The sequence below is a fragment of the Diadema antillarum genome, unplaced genomic scaffold, assembly GCF_040938485.1.
Source record: "Diadema antillarum isolate AM-2024a unplaced genomic scaffold, OU_Dant_1.0 seq00000111_RagTag, whole genome shotgun sequence".
Lineage (NCBI taxonomy): Eukaryota > Metazoa > Echinodermata > Echinoidea > Diadematoida > Diadematidae > Diadema > Diadema antillarum.
Window position 1 is genome coordinate 296445 of NW_027271195.1, and position 23491 is coordinate 319935.

The 23491-nt window shown below is 38.4% G+C and overlaps 1 protein-coding gene across 1 annotated transcript in view; it reads left to right on the forward strand.

Moving 5' to 3' along the window:
* Window positions 1-213: 213 nt before the first annotated feature.
* LOC139727016 (transient receptor potential cation channel subfamily M member-like 2) overlaps window positions 214-23491 on the forward strand; it is a 40007-nt gene continuing 16729 nt past the window's right edge. The window contains exons 1-10 of the mRNA XM_071637998.1: window positions 214-487; window positions 4149-4275; window positions 6144-6324; window positions 7083-7243; window positions 9041-9245; window positions 9708-9852; window positions 10889-11079; window positions 22401-22501; window positions 22943-23077; window positions 23401-23457. Coding sequence (XP_071494099.1) covers window positions 306-487; window positions 4149-4275; window positions 6144-6324; window positions 7083-7243; window positions 9041-9245; window positions 9708-9852; window positions 10889-11079; window positions 22401-22501; window positions 22943-23077; window positions 23401-23457 — 1485 coding nt within the window. The 5' untranslated portion in view covers window positions 214-305. The remainder of the gene's footprint in view (window positions 488-4148; window positions 4276-6143; window positions 6325-7082; window positions 7244-9040; window positions 9246-9707; window positions 9853-10888; window positions 11080-22400; window positions 22502-22942; window positions 23078-23400; window positions 23458-23491) is intronic.

Sequence of the window (23491 nt, forward strand, 5' to 3'; positions counted from 1 at the left end):
CCTGCGTTCAAGAAACATAAACAAATCTGTAATAAAGCATTTTGAGCAGATAATTATATGCTTTACAAGGATGTAAATGATCCAGAAAAATAAATTTGTTTTTACAGTGTTATTGTCTTTCGCACTGTACTTCTGTCCCATTCACACTGATCTCGGGCCAAACATTGATATGGTCTTCTTCTTGTCTCAATGAAATCATCTCAAACTGGGGGAAATTGCGAAGGAATATGACATAGCTCTCTCCTTTGCTTCATAAATTATGACAGACAGTAATACTTTCTGCGTATAATATCTTTGCCATCTCAATGCTAAAACAGAAAAGCTATATTGGGTATGTCGTTGTACGCAGACGTTCAAACTGCACAAATACGAGCATGTACCCTTTCTTTTTAAGTATTATTGTACTAAGATATGACGTAATTCTTCCTCTCCTAGATTCGTTCCAAGTGAGAAGAGGTCCTGCAAATCAAGATGAGCCCGAAAGAAGGTATTTTTATTCAACATTTTGTTACAGTATTATAAAGTGTCTGTAGTATAGAGTTTAACACCAAGTGTATAACTGCATGTATACGGTGATGTAGGTCTACGTACAATGTAAATGCTATCAGAAAATAAAGATTATTCCACGTGCTCATCTTGCTTCTTGCTGTCATTGGAAAACAAAAATGAAACAGTAATTGAATACAGCGTAACATACTGGTAATAGTGGAATAAAGGCAATGCACAGCAACTTCCTAAACCACGTAGACAAAGGATGCCTCTTCCGGAACCCACAGGATATACTTCTTGTCGATTAACGTGCTCTAACTACAACTTCCCGAATGTTGAAACGTATCATAATAATTCTCTCTATACCAATTTGCCATTCATATTTTGTTTGACAGCTTCCGGCTGATGTATAAGGGCCATTTATACTATTTTATGTGGCACTTTATTTTTCATCCCTTACGTTTATACAATTTCAGGGTCTAAATTAAAAAAAAAAAAAACAAGACAAAACATGTTGAGAGGTCCAGGTGTGAGATCCAAAGCTACACTGATATTGAATGTAATCTGATATTAAATTGTGAAATTTCCAGGGCAGTTTATCGTGAATGGCCATTTGGAGAGAAGGAAGGACGTAAACGGTAGTTTTAGTGCAGCGCTCTGCTAACAAGCCTGCGCTTGCTCCGAGCCCCTTGCTAAAAAGTGTTTTAAAGAGGACATCCACCCCAAAAATAAACTCTAAAAGAAAGAGATAGAATTCCAAAAATGACAACAATTGAAAAAAAAAATAAGGAAGATAAGACATTTTCAATTATTTATTCTTTCGGAAGATCATTTCTTGACCAATCCTTATGAATATGTAAATAAGGTTGTTGATGATGTCATACCCTCACAATTTTTCATATTTTGATACCGTGCGTAATGTGAAGCTCGGAAAATTTAGTTTTTTATTAATACAGGTTAAACCATATTCCCATGTCAGAGTTAACATTTGTCCTTCTTTTATTTTAGGTGGTTGTAAGGCAAGGTTTCATACAGCTGAAACAGGAAATTTCTGTCATTTCTGTATTTCCGAAAAATTTTGAAATTTCAGAATTTTATAACATCCTGATTCCTTACTCGATGTAGACATTTTTTTTCATTCTTCTTCTTGGGTTTTGTTTTCTCTTTTTCTTATGCAATTGATAAAATTCTAGACTTGATTTCTCGTTAACGTCATGATGTCAAGTTTGTAAAATTGTCTCTGTTTTAAAGGAGCGTGTCTTCTCTGACATGCATATGAATTAAGTAAATGCAAATTTATGTCTTTTTTGTTGATACAATGACAGTTTGTAGACAAATCGAATAAGGTTATGAATTTGTTAGTAAAAAAATCCATGTGCTGCTTCCTCTAGACTGGACCTCTTCACGATTTGTATTGAAAATGTTCGTACGACTGCTTCAGCAACTGTAAAAAGAATTTTTTCTAAAGTTTTGTGCATGCGAGGACATAAAAAGCACTTGTCTTTGCTTGTACCGATGTGTTGGCTCAGTGAGTAGAGCGGCTGCCCTCACAATCGGGAGGTCGTGGGTTCAAACCCCGGCCGCGTCATACCAAAAGACGTTAAAAGATGGGAGTTGCTGCAGCCTTGTTTGCCGTTCAACAGTTGAAAAGGTTAGAGCAACGTCGATCTGGCGCTGCTCAGTGGCTGCCGTGCCCACGATCAATTGGGCAAAATTAATTTCCATTCTTGGACAATAAAATTTGGAGTTTATATCCAAAATAATAATAATAATAATAATAATAATAATAATAATAATAATAATAATAATTATTATTATTATTATTATTATTATTATTATTATTATAAAGCAGGGGTTGAGAATGATTTTTCTCATTATCAAACTAGAGAATGTGTATTTCTCATAACAAATACTTTTAGTTTAAATTCTCTCCATACTTTTTCAATGTATTTGTACTATTTTGACATGATATCGTTGTAACGTTCCCATCTAAATACGGCGGCACCTGAGTGTTCAATGAAATCCTAAACCGGTAACTTTGAGCTTATTATCCTGTTTTCTTCAATTAAGCTCACAGGTGTGTTTGGAGAAATCGTTCAGTACTCATCGATATGTTGTGTTTGGTGGAAAAATCTTTGGATCTCCTGTCGTGACTCTCTCTTATTTTCTTTGTTCGTTTACTGGGAGAATGATAATTTACCACCCAGCTTCAAAATACTTCCTTTCCCTCTACATGATTGTGTAGTGCGATGAGATTGTAAAAGTTGCAGTAATTCATGCTTACTGCACTTTTAAAATCGCATCGTTCGTAATAATCCAACAAAACCAAGCAAAACATGTTTATGATGCGTTTCTATACATGTTATGATGTCATCTCATTTTCTAATCTCTTTGTGGTGGCGAGTAATAGTCACTATCCGGTGAAAACTTAGGATAATAGTGCGGAATTGTTCATATACGTGCACGCATGTATACGGTCTCGCATTGTATCTTGACTTTAAATGTGGTTCTTATATTGAGCAAGTCCAGGCACGTTCCTAAATTGGCAGTCGTGGTTATCATGCGGGAAGGAAAATGTGCATGGGACTTGGAGTTGATAACGTTGTAACCATGGCAATTTGGGCAATTTTACCCGTTTATTGTCGCATCCAAAGAAAGGAACGACATCCCCTCTTTTATCACAGCAGCTGTAAACTATATTTCTTTCCTAAACAATGCTAAATAGATGTTTATACGGATATTTACAGTTACTCATAATGTAGAAATGTTTCCTTGATTTATTCCTACTATGCTATTTGATTTTGTTTTTGTATTATTTTGTGTAAACGCTGTGAAAGCTTATAATATGGAGAGCATACCAAATACTTATCATTACTATCATTATCAATTCATTATTATCATTATCGAGTCCCGAGCGAGAACCAGATCGCTAATTGACACGACTGTACAAACGCAGCTTCTTCTTACATGACCAATGTCTACCATCGTTATATCATGTAAATATAGAAATGTCCCTCTCCACTCAATCTCATATAGGCCTGTACGTTGTTTTATAGAGTGATATCCAAAGAGAAAAAAAAAACATGCATTAAAACTTTTAAGATTTAAACTAAATATGGTAAAACAGGTTTTCATGAAACATATATCTGTCGCTATGATTGCTATTTGATAATTGCTGACCATTATTTCATTTTATTTCATCAATATCTGGCATATCTTGTTTTTCTTCTATAGATTAAAACTCACACTGACATCCGTGCAAAACAATCCAACGAGCATCATATACCCTTTTGTAATTGTTCTTTTCTATGTGAATTTTATTTTGCTTTGTATATTTTTTACTATAACGACTTTTGCGATAACCCGATTTGAACTAAGACTATTTCAAGAGTCTAATCATCTGCCAGTAGAATTTGTACAAGAAATTTTATATTTTTAGCGTGGCTATGCCTTTGACAAGCTTTTTCGATAAAACGACATGAATGCGACAGCGACACATTTATGCTAGTCCAAGACTGATATACATACCAGTTATTTCCAATATTATTGCCTATGTGCAAAAAAAAATTATGTTATTGAGCACGTGGATGTATCAGAAAGAATGCCTGATGAATAGATCTGTCTATTATATTTTTTTTCACTTTGTACCGTCAACGCAGTGGGCTCTACCGACTGCATTCGGTTGCCAACCCTTGCAAGCCGGAAGTCAACTTGGAAGAAAACTCAGGAAAGGTCAAAATGAGAGAACGTGACAATCCTAACATTCCACATCGCACTCCAGCTAAGGTGAGGATGACGTCAGGAAACCACTTTTCTGTCATTTGGTGCTCTTAAAGGGGACCTCCGGATGATTTCCAGACTTTTACATTTGAACAACTATAAATTAGTTACAGTATAGAGTTTCAGAATGTACGGTGATTCGGATGAGGAATAAGAATGTTTTCAGAATTTATAACAAATTGCAATAAACAAGGATGATGACGTGGCAGCCTCACCATAAGAATGCATGCCTTGGGGCCCAGGTAAGCAGAGCAAAAGAAGAAGGTATGTATATATATTCTACACAGATGAACTTGTTAAGCAAGCGGTATTGTAATGGAATTACATTGCTACATTTCTGAAATATGTGAGGCTCCTTTGTCGTCAACACTGTTCAGTGTAATTTGTTAAAGATTTTCAGAGTATGGGTTTCTCTGCTCAAGGACCACTATGAATTCCACGAATCTATACATAGAGCTGCCGATTTATGTACTACATGTAGTAGAATTATGAAAATCGTCTGGAATGCCCCTTTAATCTCTGTAATTTATCCCTCATATGTCTCACTTCTTCTCTTTAGTCCCCATCAAAAGCATAACGTACCCCGCTTTTTTGATTACTCATGTTGATATTTCTGTACTTTCATCCATATATTTGTGCGTATCTGTTATTGATTACGTTGAGGAGAAAAGAATAAACTTGAACTTGAGCTATATGACTTCTATATTTACATACTTTTCCAACTTTTCTTGAGGTATGGAGTAAAACATTTCCTTTTTTTGTAAGATCAATCTTAGCTCTTTGTACCTTCTTAGGTAATTATTTGCAAATTTGGTAATACAATATATTTTGGTAATGGAATCAAAGTCCTTCAGTGGAATCAAAATCCTCTGATCTCTCCCAATGTAAAATATCTTGTAGTGAAAACTCAGATGTACCAGTTTTGATAACAACATGACGATAGCTGCAAAATGACCCCAGGAATGAGTGCTCGTCACGAGTCCGACACTCACGAGTCATACAGCCCATACACGAGAGCGACACTACAGAAATAGGGCCCATGAGTCCGACACTAGAGGCAAACAAGGCCCACGGGTAGGAAACCATATAGTCATAGGGGGAAACAGGGCTCACGAGACCGACATTACATCGCGGAGCTTATGTACGCATCACAATGTCGGTCTCGTGGGCCTTTTTGCCTAGTGTCAGACTAGTGGGCCTTATTTGCCTACTGTCAGACTCATAGGTTGCATGACTCATGGACCTTTTCCAGTGTTGAGCCCGTGGGCCGTATGACTCGTGGGTGTCGGGCTCGAAGGATGCCCCCCCCCCCCCCAAGAGTTGAGGGGTTGAAGGGGACGGCCACAAATAAATTGTCTGAGTGATACGTAATAGGAAATAAGATAAAGAGTTAAGATAACTGAATTAAGATGAGGATTATACCTTATTGTAATTCAATTGATTTGATTGATAGGTAAATTATTGGGAGAAAGCTCAGCTTGATTATGAATGAGAGCCTGAAAAAGTAGATAAGTTTCACGGCCGAAAGAAAAGCTATAATATTGTGAAATGAAAGAATGACATAGCGTAAATAAATTGAAAGGACATATAAATGTGTGGATTAATAGACGAACGGATGAATGAAGATAATAGGGAATTTGTCTGCATGGTATAGCACAGTTTAAATAAGTACTTAATCAACAGATCCCCGCGAATATAGCTTCAGATTTGGTACATCAATTACAATGTATGTCAATTTTGTTCATATACATGTGTATATATATATATATATATACGACTGTCAAATTAACGGAGAAATTTACTTGCAGAATGCCTCCTGCAAACTGCCATTCAAGCCTTTCTTGTTATTGTATTTCTCTTTCGTTTCTGTGTAGTTCGTGAAAGTGGACGCTCAGACAAACGCAAGCACCATTGTGAATTTCATGAAGAGAACATGGAAAATCCGCAAGCCTCGTCTGTTGATCTCGGTGACGGGCGGCGCGGGCAACTTTCCCCTCAACGGTCCACTCCGCGACGCGTTCCGCCGGGGGCTCATCAAGGCCTCTCTGAGCACGAGTATGCACTATACACACTCCTCCTTTATCGGCTAGAATCTTAAAGCTTAAAAGTGCTTAGGCGACGACAAGGAGGCTGAAAGACAAGTTGATAAAACTAAACAAAGAATTCCTCTCGTCTGCTTATCTTAAACAAGTTAACATATGGCCACAGCTCACTCATCTTCTCCATTTTGCACTTTAAATTTCTATACACGAATTTGATAAGTTAGTGATACAGGATACGGGAATAAGCAGTTTTTGATGGAGGGGGGGGGGGGGATGGGTAGCGTGGTGATGTTCACCCTCGAAGACCAGTATTTAATAACTTAACATGAAAATTAATGGCATCTTTTTAATGATAATTAATTTTATAATATCTTTTGACTAAAACTCTCTTTTTTTTACTGCTTGTGACTGATTCCTCGGAAGGCAGGGAAAGAATTTTAGGAAACTTTATGTCAAGACACGAACCGCTTGATCAGTTCTTTAATTTGGAAAGCACCGAATTATTTGAATACCCCGCAACCCTGTAGAACAGAAAAAAACACACACACAATCCTGGCTTCACTTACGAAGTGAAATGTATACACTCAGACGAAAACGAGTTCACAAATTCACCTTTGGTGTATACCTTCCCTCAGTACAAACTGAAACTTTCTGAGACATTCCCCAGACTACCATACCTCACTGTCTTCTGCGATGACCCATGTCGACCTTGTTTTTGACCTTGTGCCCGATCGCTCAGATGCTCTGTTTTTTTCTCTATACCATGCGCAGATGCCTGGATCATATCCGGCGGCACGTACGCCGGTGTGATGAAGTACGTCGGGGAGGCTGTCCGAGACTTCGGTATAGACGCCGCGATGAAAGTGGTAGCCATAGGGATAGCTACTTGGGGCATTATCGACCACCGGCACGAACTACTGTCCCATCTGCAGGTTTGTGTTGGGTTCCTTGCCCGGGATCTCACGCGGTTCGAACTGACGCGCAATATCGAGTGTCACTCAAAGAGGTTTTACACCACCCCTATAAAATCTCTTTGGTGCCACTGTACTGGATATGCTAAGGGCATCACAGACCATATCCCAAGACCCTTACAATCCTTTTAAATTTACTTTCTGTGTATATTAATTGTATTCGCGTTCTGAATTTCATTAGTACACTACTACGAGGAAAGCTGACAGTTTTCAAGATTTTTGGCCTTCTGCAAGGCTTAATGACGGAACAATCATTTCCAACGTCACTGACATTCATAGGGAATTGTATTTCGTTGTTCATTTTCTTTTAATCCCATAATATTTGAATTTACTCTTGTGAACCAAATTACTCATGGTGTCATTTTCACAGGAAATACACAATGTGGAGCAAATAGTCATTCATTCTATGAATACGACATACATCAACAACATGAATTAGTGAAGGGATGTGTATCTGCAGTAAATTTGGATTATTATGCTGATGAATATCATGGCAGTATATAGAACATGAGAATCAAATTCTGTGATGCACACTTAGTTGAAATAAAGATCACCAAGGGGTTCGAACATGTATACGACAAACCATCTGAAACAATAATATTGCCTCGGGTGGATTTCTGACATAAGTTCAGACATAATATAGCTCTTAAGACAAGGGACACGATTTGAACCAACGGTCTGCACAGTCCGTTCCAATCCCACTAAGTAAGCTGCCCCCAGGAAAAGTAGTGGATACCGTCGCAGGGGCGGATCCAGGAATTCTGTAAAGGGAAGGAGACTTTTTGTCATTAAAGGGGGCGCACACCCCCCCCCCCCCGTTTTATGTCTTTCGGAACGCAACGTGCGAGAAAGCCGTCGTATTTATTGTGGGCAGATCAAGTTAACTTCATCGTCATAATAATGATGTTGAAGATAATAACTGTGATTATAAAATGGGTTCAAGAATGTAGCCAATTGGAAGCGCTGAAATGAGTTACGTGTGCGTGCATTAATTTTTACGATCATGCACGGCCTGACGTCACAATGTTTACACTAGCAGTGCGCACACAATCAGTTGTTACAAGTGCGTCACGCGCTACTATACGCGCTGTCAATCCTGTAAACAACTTCTAGTTCGGGCTGCCAGCCGGCCTTTCTTGTGCATAACATGTGGCGTACGTATACTCTTATACGTACAGTACTTATATGTGCGGGATTTCCGAGTGGGACGTCCGTAAATGTTTGGGTCGAACATCTTCGAACATTTTGACTTTTGAGCGAGTGCTACATGTAGCTGACTGGTATTGACCCACAAAGGTGCGTGAAAAATGCTGTTAGTTTTCGACCCATTTTATAAAACAAATGATGCACAGGATTATTTCGTGGCGTTAGTGAAGGTGCGGCGCACTCGAGAGTATTGACAATGGTGCAACATGCACGAGGCGCACGCACTCTATCCTGTACATCATTTGTATATAATTACTGTTATCATTTTCGATTGGCTGTCATTGATATTACTAAGCTGTTTATGGTACTTGTTATGAGTATAATTATTACTGTAATTATTATTATTGTTATTATTATTATCATGATGATTATCATTAATATTATTCATTGTTATCATTTTAAATGGGAATAATAAAAATAGTAATGATAATTATTATTAGTAGTAGTAGCAGTAGTAGTGATAGTAGTTGTATCATCATCATCATCATCATTATCATTATAATTGTCATTATTGTCATTTTCATCATCACTTTGAATCCGGGAAAAAAACAGAATCACTGCTCACCTGAAGAGCTAGACGGGGATGACGCCAAACTGAGCAGCTGCAACCCGTTTGACTACGAGGTGAAGAGCTCGCGATCCCTAGATCCCAACCACACCCACTTCATCCTGGTAGACAGCGGCAAGGAGGAGTTCGGTGGGGAAGTGGACCTACGGGGGCGTTTCATCGAGTATCTCGTCAAGCGCAGAGGCGTCAGTGAGTTGAACGCACGCTTTCGTTGCTTCCTTTCAAATTTTGGCGCAAATATTTTGCTTCTCACGTTGTTATCACTGACCTCATAACTTTGCACATGTGAATTTTATGAATGTAGCTACTGTGTGAAAGACGATGAAAATTTCATTTGTTGATTTACATATTCTATACCTTATGATACTTTCAGTGAAGCTGTAGAGTTAGTGTTTTGTCGAACTTACGATTACTGCCTTTAAGCTTTGAAAGGTCTTTATTTCCTGTAATACTCCAGATTATGATGGTCACGTGACTTGCTTCCTCCGCCTTTCTATCTCCCTCTCTCTCTCTCTCTCTCTCTCTCTCTCTATATATATATATATATATATATATATATTTATATATATATATAAATATATATATATATATATATATATATATATATATATATATATATAATATGATATATCTATCACGTGACTGATGCAGAGTTCCACGTGTGTGTGCTCCTCGAGGGAGGACCGAACTCACTTAAGACGGTGCAGAGTGCCCTGGATTCCAACACACCCGTTGTGGTTATCAGAGGGACAGGACGAATAGCCGACGTGCTGGCTAGTGCTTACGATGCGCTGATGTGAGTGCATGGACAGTTTTGCAGCATCTATAAGGAAGAAATTCTCTCATTACAGGGATGATAGGTGGAGACAAGGATTGGGCTTTTAACTTTTTGCGAGATACCAAGAAACCACTAATAAAATACTACAGAGCATACCAGTTTATTTTGATGAAAATCGGTTTCGGAATGACTGAGACATTAAAAAAACAGAGTAAAACAAAGCGATTGTAATAAAAGGTGGGACATTCTTAGGTTTTATCTTTTTTGGGTATCTCAACCATTTCAAAACCAATTTTCATCAATTTAATTTCGAATTCCTCTTGGAATCACATGCTTTTATCATATTCCATGAGTGGTTTTCTATTATCTCACCCAAAAGTGTTAGAAATCCGAAGTTGGGTCTCAGCCAAAACTATAGGCCTACGATCGGGATGTCACGAAGCTCTTCGTTATTTCTGTTGGTGTTTCGTAGTTTTCAACAAGCATTATCCGCATTTATCTCTTTTTTATGGTGTGGGGAGTAGTTTATGGTGCTATTCTTGTTATTATGCAATTCTTGTGAGTATGCAATCCATACCTTCTTTCCAAAGTGCGGTGCAGTGCACACTGTTCTCCTGATATCTACTGAACTGTGGGTCTGTGTGGGTACTCCTTGTGCTCTCTATGATATTCAGAAGCGTTCATTTATTATTACAAAATGTGAATTAATCTCCTAATTAGTCTCCACTTGAAAAAAAAAAATATCCGAAGAGGTACATGTGTCATTTTGACTTTCATTCACCTGATAAGGATAGTTCATTGAACACAATATGAAATGTGTGTACGAAGGATATTATAGCAAGAAAAAAAAAAAGAAACAACGCACACTTTGTCATGGTAACAAAAAAAAGAAGAAGTAATCGTAAGAATAGAAAAGCGTGTTCCACTAAAAAGCCAAGCTTGTAAGGCATGGAACACTGGAATGAAAACAACAGCAACACCAATATACCAATAAAATATATCAGTATTACATTCATCTATGTAGCATTGTACAATTAATCATTGATATATCAAGAAATGGCTCCGACTGGAAAGATCTGGCTAGGAACAGGATACGGCAGTCGGAGGGCATGCAGAGAGACATGGACGTAGAGGGCTTCATCACCATCATGGAGAAATGTCTGGATCGCAAGGAGGCCTTGACGTTTTGCAAGCTGGATGACAGCACCGATCTTCCTGGAGTGATTTTGAACGCCCTTCTCAGAGGTAATGTTGCCGCTGATGTATCAGCAAATCAGTAATGTGTCTGTGCATCTTGGTAATAGTGGATAGAGATGTGTAGTATTACGCAAAAGATTATGGGTTCAATTTCTGCCCGTTGTACATATTCAAGTTCAAGTTGCTTTATTTCATCTCCAACAAATCGAGGATACAAAGAAATGTTTGGGTATACGAATAATGTCACAAAATCAGTACAACAATACAATGAACATAATAACATGTAATAAAGACAGAAATAAATATTAACAGAGCTACAAATAAATGCTATATCATTATGGTTAACTCAGGAACAAATTTGTTGAAAATGAAGGCGACTGCTAAAAAAAAAAAAGCACTTGTAGTATGCAGTCCCCTAAAAAAAAGAAGAAAAAGTCAAATTTCAAAACTTGAGGAAAAAGAGACAAGGCAATTTGCCGAAGAGATTGAAAAAAAGATAGAATAGTACACACACATGGACACACACGTAGACGTACATTAACAATCAGTTAATCAGCTCTCATAAAGGAAGAAAAATAGATAGATAAAAAGATTAGTGAGAAAGGTGTGGCTATGAAGAGGCTGGAGTGGTCAGAAAAAGGGGGAAGGAAAAGGATATTTTGAACAAGATGTTGAAAATGTATCTTTCATACACCTCCCTGATCCAGGTGTTGAAAAGGAGTCCTTAGCATTTAGTCTAGCAGCCAGAAAGGGTCCCCGTGCACCCCCCTTAAAACAAAATTCTACGATATGTTCGGAGATCGTCAGAACCTGTATTTTCCGAATCCGGTTGTCGCCAGCGGAAAAAAAGGTTGCGCGCGCGTCTAATTTGCATATTTCTAAGATGGGCGCCGCCCGTTGCTAGGAGACGGATTATTTTTGAATAACTTTAGTTAGGAATAACAAATTACCATAAAAATGGTATCATTTTGAAGAGAATTAAATTTCCTACAAGCTGATACCCCATTTGATGGGATAGATAGATGTTGTCATGAAATATTAAGGAAGGAATTATGTTTTTTAGCATTTTTCTAAAAAGATAGGGAATTTGGTTATAATGTTCTTTTCCATACATTTAATATGCATTTACAAATAACATTTGAATTTTCCTATAATTATCCCCAAAACATAGCTATTATCATGTGAAAACGGCTTTCCAATACATCAATTCCTTTAAAAGTTACACGACATTAAAGGGGATATGGTTCAATAGGTTTTACAGCAATATTGAAGGGTTACAATGTCTCCGCGCGCAATTGCGTAGGTTCTGTATGTGGGGTTTGTTGTAGATCACTGCTATCTATTGATCAAATCTCATCGAAATCGGCGAAGAAAGAAAGAAAAATTACACTTTCTATTCCTTATATGAAATAAAAATGTTTTTTTTTTCTATTCTGTGTTACCAAACTCAATCCATTCAGCTTCCCATATGAACAGTTTCTTGTCTTTTTGGATTCCCTCCAAGAACGTGAAATTAATCACAACTTATCTGATATTAAAAAGTTAAAGAAAAAAAATTACGTGACAGTTTCCTCTTATTGTAAGATTAAAGTGAAAAAAAAGAAGAATCTTATGCTAAAAGCGCTAAGAAATAAAGAACTTGTTAAATGACCTTTCAGAGTTTAAAATGAAACATGGCTATCTTATTTTTTTATAACAAAATGAAGGGAAGTATCTGTGTAGTTCATGTCGGCCCATACTGGGTTACATCATAAATTCTTCAGAAATGGTCCCCGTGCATCCCCCCCCAAAAAAAAATCTACGATAGGTCAAAGGTCAAAGATCAAGTGAAATACATGCTCTCCTATTCATCCAATTAAACCTAGGTCAAGGAAGGTGACCATTCAACACATTTGTGACAAACATGCCATTATAATATTTTGCCAATTTTGTGAAAATGTAATCACACATTGTCCACATGTACTATAGACCTATTAGGAGAATCATGCATTATGGCGGAGGCATACCAGTCGTCATAGCGACATTTCTAGTTTAATATTACAACGAAGATTACGACTACTATTAGCAGTTGGTAATTAAGTGGTGTACGAAGACTAACTCAAACAATACATCATTATTTGAGTGGCTATAATGTACAATTGATAAAAACCCAATCAATCTGGTTTTTTTTTTCAGGTTATACAGTGCGTATCAAAAAAAGGTAATCCAACTTTGGCGGGCTACTACTTTACAATTGTCAGCTATGGAGAGCTCAATGTTTTAATTCTAATGATATCACAAACCATCGAAAGCTATGTTGCCGGCTGAAAGCAATAACAAATTTACTTATTGTATATTATAGAAAGAATGGCCACGCGAAAGTAACAAGATTAATGCTCTGTTACTGGGAATTTGAAAACAATAATGACATTGTTTCCATTCCTGTTGTGTCGTTGGTTGTTGGCGTGTTTCCTTTCAAAGAGTGAAAGTAGTAGTAGGTTAATAGATGTCGGCGTTAAAGCTTGTACAATATAACAATATTGGTCACAGTTTATTATTCCGAAGGTTCATTTTTTCCCCCAAAGGTTCATTATTCCGGAGATTCGTCATGATATAGATAAACGGGCCCAAATTAGTTATTGCTGAAAGCAATAACACATTTACTTCTTGTATATTATAGAAAGAAAGGCCACGCGAAAGCAACAAGATTAAATGCCCTGTTACTGGGAATTTGAAAACGATAATGCCATTGTTTCCATTCCTGTTGTGTCGTTGGTTGTTGGCGTGTTTCCTTTCAAAGAGTGAAAGTAGTAATATAGTAGGTTAATAGATGTCGGCGTTAAAGCTTGTACAATATAACAATAGTAGTTATAGTTTATTATTCCGAAGGTTCATTTTTTCCCCCAAAGGTTCGTTATTCCGGAGGTTCGTCATGATATAGATAAACGGGCCCCAATTTGTTATTGCTGAAAGCAATAACAAATTTACTTCTTGTATATCATAGAAAGAAAGGCCACGCGAAAGCAACAAGATTAAATGCCCTGTTACTGGGAATTTGAAAACGATAATGACATTGTTTCCATTCAAAATTCAAAATGGTCACCTTCCTTGACCTAGGTCTAATTGGATGAATAGGAGAGCATGTATTTGGGAATTTTAGGACTTTAACTTGACTTTGGCCCTTTCATAAGTTTATGCATTAAGTAATTTTCAAGGTATGGAGAAAAAGTGCAATTTTTGTATTGAGTAGAAAATTGTTACCATTTTCATCTGGCCTTTGACCCTAAAATTCATAAGAGAATCACTGTCAGGCAGAACATGCATAAATATGTACTAAGTTTCAAGATACCATGAGCCACTTCCGAGACATGGAGGAAGAAGCAAGTTCAGCACTTTCTCTTGATCCTTGATCTTTGACCTTTTTGGCAAAAAAAAAAGAAATTGCCAGAGAATCTCTATTTTGGGTTATACATGCATACACCAAGTTTAAGTCCTGCTGGCATTGCATAAATATGAGGAAATAGTAAAATTTTGAAGTGTTGCCCTTGACCTTTGACCCCATGAACCCCAAATTCCCTAGATAATCACTTCCAGTCAGTACATGCATAATATATACTATGTTCCATGAAGATCTCTCTCTCTAGTCACGTAGCATACAAATATGCAGGTGTGGTTCGGATGAGAGAACGCCATTGTCTGCGGTCAGCGGCAGCTCTGGTAGCCTCTGTAATGCTTGCTCCAGTCACCTGTTTGATGTCATCAAGCCAGCTTGCTGCGGGTCTTCCTCTTTTACGTTTTCCCTCAACCATTCCCTGGATGATTGTTTTCTGCAGGCAGTGATGTCTGGTAGCATGGCCAAAATATGTCAATTTTCTGGCCACAATATCAGCCCGTAGTTTCTTTTCCACTCCAAGCTCCTCTAGCACCCATGTATTTGTTCTTCTTTCTTTCCATGGTATCCTCAGTATCCTACGATAGCACCACATCTCAAACGAATCCAGTCTCTTCTTGTCTGCTGACTTCATTGTCCAGGATTCTGAGCCATATGATGCCACGGCAAAGGCTGTAGATCTTAGTAGCCGGACCTTGAGGGAGGAAGGGAGTTTACTTTTCCAGAGCTTTGTCATACTTTGTACCATATTCCGGGCCATTGCTAGTCTTCGTTTAATCTCCTGTGAGCAGTCCCCTTTGGTGTTTATGATGGAACCCAGGAACTCGAAGCTTTCCACCTCTTCAATGGCATCACCATCTAGAGAAAAGACACCATCTGCAAAACTCCGTTCTCCATCTACAACCATGATCTTAGTCTTTCTAGTATGCAGCATTAGCCCCCTCTCTTCACTTGCTATTTTTACTGCTCTGAGTAGATCCATCAATTCTCTTCTGTTGTTACAAACCAGGGTGGTGTCATCCGCATACCTGAGATTTGTTACCCGTTGGCCACCTATTGTCACTCCACCAAGGAAATCTCCCAGGGCATCTCTCATAATCCGTTCAGCATAGATGTTGAAAAGCTGGGGCGATAGTATGCATCCCTGTCTGACACCTCTACCAATCTTGAACCATTCTGTGTCACCTCTGCTTGTTCGTACTGTAGACTCTTGATCTTTATATAGCTTGCTAATGAGCTTCACTATATGGCTAGGAAAACTCATTTCTCTCATAGTGTTCCATAATTTTGCATGACAGACACAATCAAAGGCTTTGCTGTAATCTATAAAGCACAGGTAGAGTGGTACAGAGTGTCCTCGGCAATTCTCAATGATGTTTCTGATGTTGATGATATGGTCTCTCGTGCCTCTTCCTGCTCTAAAACCAGCCTGCTCTTCAGATATCTCATTTTCCATCTGCCGTTTCATTCTGTTGTTGATGATCTTGAGTAGTATTTTGCTGGCATGGCTTATCAAACTAATGGTGCGATGGTTTGAGCACTCCTTTACATTTCCTTTTTTAGGTATCGGGATAAAGACCGCTCTTCCCCAGTCCTCGGGCCATTCTACATTCCTCCAGATTCTGTCACATAGTTTCCACGTGATGTTTATGCCTTCCTCACCAGAGGCTTTCCATAACTCGCCTGGGATATCATCCCAGCCTGGTGATTTCCCGTTCCTAATTTCTCTCATTGCTTGGCGCACTTCCTCCAATAACGGGGGTGGTTCTAACTCTTGTTCCCCTAGGTTGCTGTTGGCAGAGTCTGCCTGGGTCTTCTGCTCGTAGAGCTCCTTGCAGTACTAGGCCCATCTGTTCTTTATGTCTGTGCTCTCTGTTAAGGTGGTACCATTTCTGTCATTGATGACATCTGACCTTGCTGATGGTTTTTGAGTCATTTTCTTTGACCAGAGCATACACCCTCTTAGAATCACTCCCTGCTCTTTCTATCTCCTCACATTTTCTCTCAACGAAGGCACGTTGATCAGCTCTAACTGCTTTTGACACTTCTTTGTGTTGTCTTCGCCACTCAGCCATATCCCCTCTCTTCCTCGCATCCTGTCTCTTGTCAGCAAGTCAGTTCTAATGTTGTTCTGGATAACCATGGTTGCTTCTTCTTCTTCTTCTTTGGGATGACCTCCTTAACTGTGCTTAACACTGCTTCTTTCATTCCTTCCCACAGTTCATTGGGAGACAGCTCTTCATCATCAATCTGAAGAAGTGCCTGAAATCTATTGCTCACACTAACAGTGTACTGTTCCGGTATGTTGTCTACATCAAACCTTAATGGTGGTGTCTCTTTCTTCTTTACTTTGAGCTTTAGTTTCAGCTGTGCAACCAGAAGCTGGTGGTCACTCCCACAGTCTGCACCTGGTCTTGTCCGAACACTGAGCAGTGAAGAGCGCCATCTTCTTTTAACGAGAATATAGTCAATCCGGTTTCTTACATTGTCCCCGGGGCTCTTCCATGTCCATAGTCTTCGGGGGTGCTGCTGGAAGAAAGTGTTTCCAACAATCAGGTCATTAGCTTGGCAGAAATCTTCCAAACTATCTCCACGTTCATTTCTTTCTCCCAATCCATATTTTCCGACGATCTTAGACTTGGTCACTGATTTGCCAATTTTTGCATTCCAGTCTCCCATTATCACAAGAACATCTTTGTTCGGAATCTTGTCAAGAGTATCTTGGAGCTGATCATAAGTCTTCCATGGCTTCATCAGATGCAGTAGATGTTGGCGCATAGACCTGGATGACGGAGATGTTAAATGGGTGACCTTCCAGTCTGAGAGTAATAATTCTTTTGCTTATTGGGTTGAAACCCAAGAAAGACTTAGCCGAGTTTTTGTCCAGGATGAAGCCTACTCCGTGTTCCCTCTTTCCGCCGTCTTTGCCTGAATACACAACTGTGTAGCCATCTTCGGTAGTGAAACGACCTTGGTTGAGCCACCAAGTCTCTGAAATACCAAGCACACTGATATTTTGTTCTCCCATTCGGGTTATGATGATCTCCATCTTGTCAGCATTCATTCCTTGAACATTCCATGTCCCTATAATTCTAGGTTTTCTCAGGTTTGTGCTGCTCCTTTCATGCACAGGATTATCGGCAGTATATTCTGCGTCCTTACAGCTGTGCCTAGTCGGTGCAACACGCTCCTCTTCCCCAGTAGCCATTGACGCATCATCTGGCCTGCGGGTCCCACCATCAGATGCCGGTTTTCCACAATGTTTACGAACTCTCATAAGAACTATCGTGGCCAAGAAAATGCAGTGGGTGGCCGGGTCCTTCTGCATTGCTGGATGGCCATCGTTGACTCTCCAGAGTCGATGCCCTTAAGATAGATCTTGTTTTTAGTTCCACCAGGGTGTCCAGCCACCCTCCTCACCATTCTCCAGTTGGAGACTGGTGGGTTTGCCGGTTTAGTCGCCGACAATCCGACCCTGAAACAGGTTGTACTGGGCTACAGGGTACCAGTAGCAGATCATCCTGACCTGACATGAAGATACCTTGAACAATATCCAAGATACAGAGAAAAAAAGTAAAATTTTAACATTTTCACTTGACCTTTTCACATTTGACCTTAACCTTATGACCCCAAACTTTTACCAGTGAATTTTAATTGGGTAATACCTGTATACACTAAGTTTCAAGAAAATATCTTTAGGCATTGCAGAGATATGAGGGAAATAGTGAAATTTTAAGCATTTGACCTCGACCTTTTGACTTTTGACCTTGAGCATGTGCACCCAAAAGTTGATAGGCAGAATTTCACCCCCAATACACATACATGCCAAATTTCAGGTTTTTTTTTTTTTTTTTTTTTTTTTTTTTTGTTACGCTGTCCACAAAATTCATTACGGACGGAGAGAAGGACGGACGGAAGGACGGACAACCCGAAAACATAATGCCTCCGGCACCACTTCTTGGCGGAGGCATACAAAAGAATCTAGATTACATAGGTGAAGTAATCTTGGAAGATATGTAAATATTGATATGTACGGTATTGAAACTGTCGTGTTGATTATCCTTATGGTACGTTTCCACTCTCGTGGCATTCACTAAGCTGGGTCCACTTTCTCGATTCGCCCGAAATCGTGGTCTTACTCGCGGACTAATCGTGCTGATCATCAGATAATCAAATCTTGATGTCAGTCAAAGACATTGTGTTGATCGTAGTAATTTTTCAAACAGTCCAATAATTCTTCTACGATCAACACGATTACCACCATAGACCTCAAGATGTGATAAGCCATGATAAGATCACCACGGTCACTCGTAGACTAAGAATCGATTTGTGGTAGATAGTATACATGTATTAGCATATCGAGACTCGCGACAATGGCAACCTAGTGAAAGTGTTTAACGTGCAATGTCAATAATCTTTTGGGTATCGATCATGCACATTTATAGTTACTCTATCTAAAAAGGACCGGCGGACGAGTAGGGCATGGATATCTGAAAACATTGGATGGTGTATTTAACTCATGCATGAGTTGTTATTCCAGCGGAACTTACATGCGCTCTATAAAGTGGATTGCACGTCAGATGCGCCTATAGCAGATACACTTCAAATCATTTTAGTAAATTTATCTAATTATAATAGATGTCTAATTTCTGTGGAAAACATGAAAATATTGTATTCGTTGTGGTTAAACATTTACACACTGAATATGTCTAATGTTTAACACATTAGTCATACACAAACATCCTTGAACACAAACACACACAACACAAAAGTATACAAACCTGCATAAATATAAACGTGATATATATATATATATATATATATGTATATATATATATATATATATATATTTATATATTTATATATAGATATAGATATATTATATATACATAGTTATAGTATATACATGCACACATACATACATACACGCATGCATGGTTAATGTTCCCTCAGACATTTCCCTCATGTTTTATAGATCCATGGTCTACTTAACCATAACATTTTTTTTCTCTCTCTCTCATTTTTGTATAATATTGATTATTAGTCACTCCTAACGGATTCAACAACCAAGTTTACGTTGTATTGCATTTAAATCAACCCATGTAATAAAGTTAAGTGCATGAAATCATTTTTTATAAAAAAAAACAGAATTTGAAAGCGACTGGATTTGACTTGCAACTATTCGTTTTTATCAATGCCATTCCTTGGTATTTGTAATCTATCTATTAGTTTCTTGGCAATAATAAACGTGTGAGCAATATGTTTAAAAACCATCAGGCGAACCACCAAAGAATGAGAACACGTATGTGCGATCTTATCTTAAAAAAATAAATTGATTTCCTGCTAGAGCATGGTGAGAAATATTTCGCTTGTGCGGTATACATGTAACTCTTATTTCGACATCTAAATAAAGCATTCGAGTTTGATGTTCCATGAATGCATTAATGGCGTATTGAATAAATTCACGAAATTCACGACTGAGCTCATTTCCCGTGCATGAATGCCTGTGTGTGATATTGGAGGTGTGAGTATGTGTGTGAAGATGATCAGAAGAATGAGAGTTGATGAAGAGAAGTTTGATTAATATCGATATGTTGGAAACCCCTATCCAGGTAAGCCCGTTTCGGCCGTCATGAAATTACACCTCTCGTAAGGCCTTTATTCTATTTGATGAAAAAAGACGTAAACTAAAAGTGAAGCTGAGTAGATCAAAGGTGATAGCGAATAAAAGATTTAATTTGCTTTCATATTCCACAAGATGTAATGATATTTAATCAATAATTTGGATGTAAGAAGTGATAGGGTCTCATACTTGCAATGATTATTATAGTATTACACGCGTTACGCAAGTGCGGCCGTCGACATTACCCTTAAATTTCTGTATAACCGTATTGAACCTTTTCCCTTTAATGTCGTGTAACTTTTAAAGGAATTGGTGTATTGAATAGCCGCTTTCACATAATAATACTTATTTATGGGGTTTAACTTAAGGAAAATTCCGATGTTATTTGTAAACAGAAATTAAATGTATGGGAAAAACATTACTGAAATCTGTATTTCTTGGGAAAAATGTAAAAAAAAAATCCTTCCTTAGTATTTCATAACAACAACTATTTATTACATAAAACGGGGTATCAACTTGTAGGAAATCTAATTCTCTTTAATATGATACCATTTTTATGGTAATTTGATATTCTTAACTAAAGTTATTCAAAAATAATCCGTATCCTAGCAACGGGCGGCGGCCATCTTAGAAGTATGCAAATTAGACGCACGCGCAACCCTTTTTCCGCTGGCGACAAGCAGATTCGCAAAATACAGGTTCTGACGATCTTCGAACACATTGTAGATTTTTTTTTGGGGGGGGGGGGTGCACGGGGATCATTTCTGAAGAATAGTAACCCAGTATGGGCCGACATGAACTACACAGATACTTCCCTTCATTTTGTTATGAAAAAGTAAGATAGCCATGTTTCATTTTAAACTCTGAAAGGCCATTTAACAAGTTCTTTATTTCTTAGGGCTTTTAGCATAAGATTTTTCTTTTTTTTTCACTTTAATCTTCCAATAAGAGGAAACTGTCACGTCAAATTTTTTTCTTTAACTTTTTAATATCAGATAAGTTGTGATTTTGGAGGGAATCCAAAAAGACAAGAAACTGTTCATATGGGAAGCTGAATGGATTGAGTTTGGTAACACAGAATAGAAAAAAAAAAACATTTTTATTTCATATAAGGAATAGAAAGTGTAATTTTTCTTTCTTTCTTCGCCGATTTCGATGAGATTTGATCAATAGATAGCAGTGATCTACAACAAACCCCAGATACAGAACCTACGCAATTGCGCGCGGAGACATTATAACCCTTAAAATAATATTGCTGTAAAACCTATTGAACCTTATCCCCTTTAATGTCGTGTAACTTTTAAAGGAATTGGTGTATTGGAAAGCCGTTTTCACATGATAATAGCTATGACTGGGGGATAATTTTAGGAAATTTCAAATGTTATTTGTAAATGCATATTAGATGTATGGAAAAGAACATTATAACCAAATTCCCTATCTTTTTAGAAAAATGCTAAAAAACATAATTCCTTCCTTAATATTTCATGACAACAACTATTTATCCCATCAAATGGGGTATCAGCTTGTAGGAAATTTAATTCTCTTCAAAATGATACCATTTTTATGGTAATTTGTTATTCCTAACTAAAGTTATTCAAAAATAATCCGTCTCCTAGCAACGGGCGGCGGCCATCTTAGAAATATGCAAATAAGACGCGCGCGCAACCTTTTTTTCCGCTGGCGACAACCGGATTCGGAAAATACAGGTTCTGACGATCTTCGAACATATCGTAGAATTTTGTTTTAGGGGGGGGTGCACGGGGACCCTTTCTGGCTGCTAGACTAATTGCCGAGGTAATGATTGTAAGGAGATTCTGCTGGAGTGGGAGAGGCCAGCATTGGTTAGCAAGACCTAATAGTCATTATTGCCATTAAAGGTGCATGGTCCCGGTGTTTTAGTCAAATTCGTACGTGGGCGCACGGCGCAAGATTCCAATAGAGACCTACGCTATCGACTCCTCTTTAGCGCTTACGCTTTGGCCCACTTCCCCGAGTCCGAAGAAGTCCGATCCACTGTAGTCAGTGGTCCGATCACAGTTCGGCTCATGATTCGGATGACAGGGATGACAGCTTAATCAAACTTCTTTTGTGATGTCATAATAACAAGCACATATGCACGCACCCTGGCATTACTACAGACTGCGCGATGCGCAGAGAAGACAACGAAGGCAACGTTACTTAGCAACACCTACGCACTTTACTCTTGATGACAGCTCAACTTCGGTAATCTTCGTATCAATGCTATCAGTGATCGGCAGTACAAGCGGCAGTATCATCAACAGCGCCCTCTACACTACCGTGACTATGCCCCTTTAAATCTTGCAGAAAGGATTAGATGCAGTCAGAGTTTCTGTCTTCTCTTTTCTCTTTTCTCAGCGGCGAATGTGAACAGGAGGGACCAGCTGAAGATTGCCATGATATGGAACAGAGCAGAGGTGGCAAGAGAAAAACTTTTCAGTCACGGAAAGCAGTGGGATGTAAGTATGCTGTCGTTGATGGCGTCACAGAGGGGTCTTATTGATTACAGAATGCAGCAAAAATAAGTTTTTCACCTATTTTGTGTGTTTTTATTTTAGATTTAAGTTTAGATTTAATAGTTCCAGCAGATTGTTGCTTATTTGCGATATATGCGGTCAGCAGTAACATTTAACAGTGAACATCATCAACTATGATACAATCCATGATACAATCTTAATGTCATAACATGAGAAAAAGAACTGAGGTAATGGAAAAGCGGCAAAAGCATGCCTGTAATTACTATTACTGTCAAAATCTACATCCACGTGGTGAATATTGTTTTAATACCCATTTCCTTTGATTTCTATCCTAATGTAATATCTCAATATCTCACTATTTCCGTTTCCTTTGAAATAGGTAATATATAATCTTTTCTTTACATGTTCATGTTTCTTTGACAGACCGAAGAGTTGAGGCCCTTCTTCCATGAGGCCATCTGCAACAACCAAGTGGAGTTCATCCAACTCTTCTTGGAGCAGGACTTGTCGGTTCAGAAGTATCTCACTCAGTACGAGCTCACAAGTCTCTACAACGATGTAAATATGACCTTTGATGCCGGTTGCAAAGAGCTGCAATTATTTGGGAGTTAATCACAATCCAGCAAGGTCTGGCGCACTTCATTTGCGTTCTTTTACTACAAGATCCAGATGATCCTTGCTAACTGAAAAGTTCGAAATTCTCGTCACGAGGTTTAACTTTAGCATTGCAGATTTACCGCTATCATGCTCTTTATTCTTGTCCTCTCCTTTTAAAGTGTTTTCCCCTTTCCTTCGAGAATCTATTCCTTAATCTGTATACTGTGAGTACTATTTCCCTTCACCAAGATAATAATTATCATCTTTTACTTTTTCACCCATAGCTGGATCCAAAGTCCTTTCTCTACCATCTTCTGCGCAAACATCGACCGAGCTCCAGGGTAAGATAATTCTGTGGTCTTAATGTAAGAACAT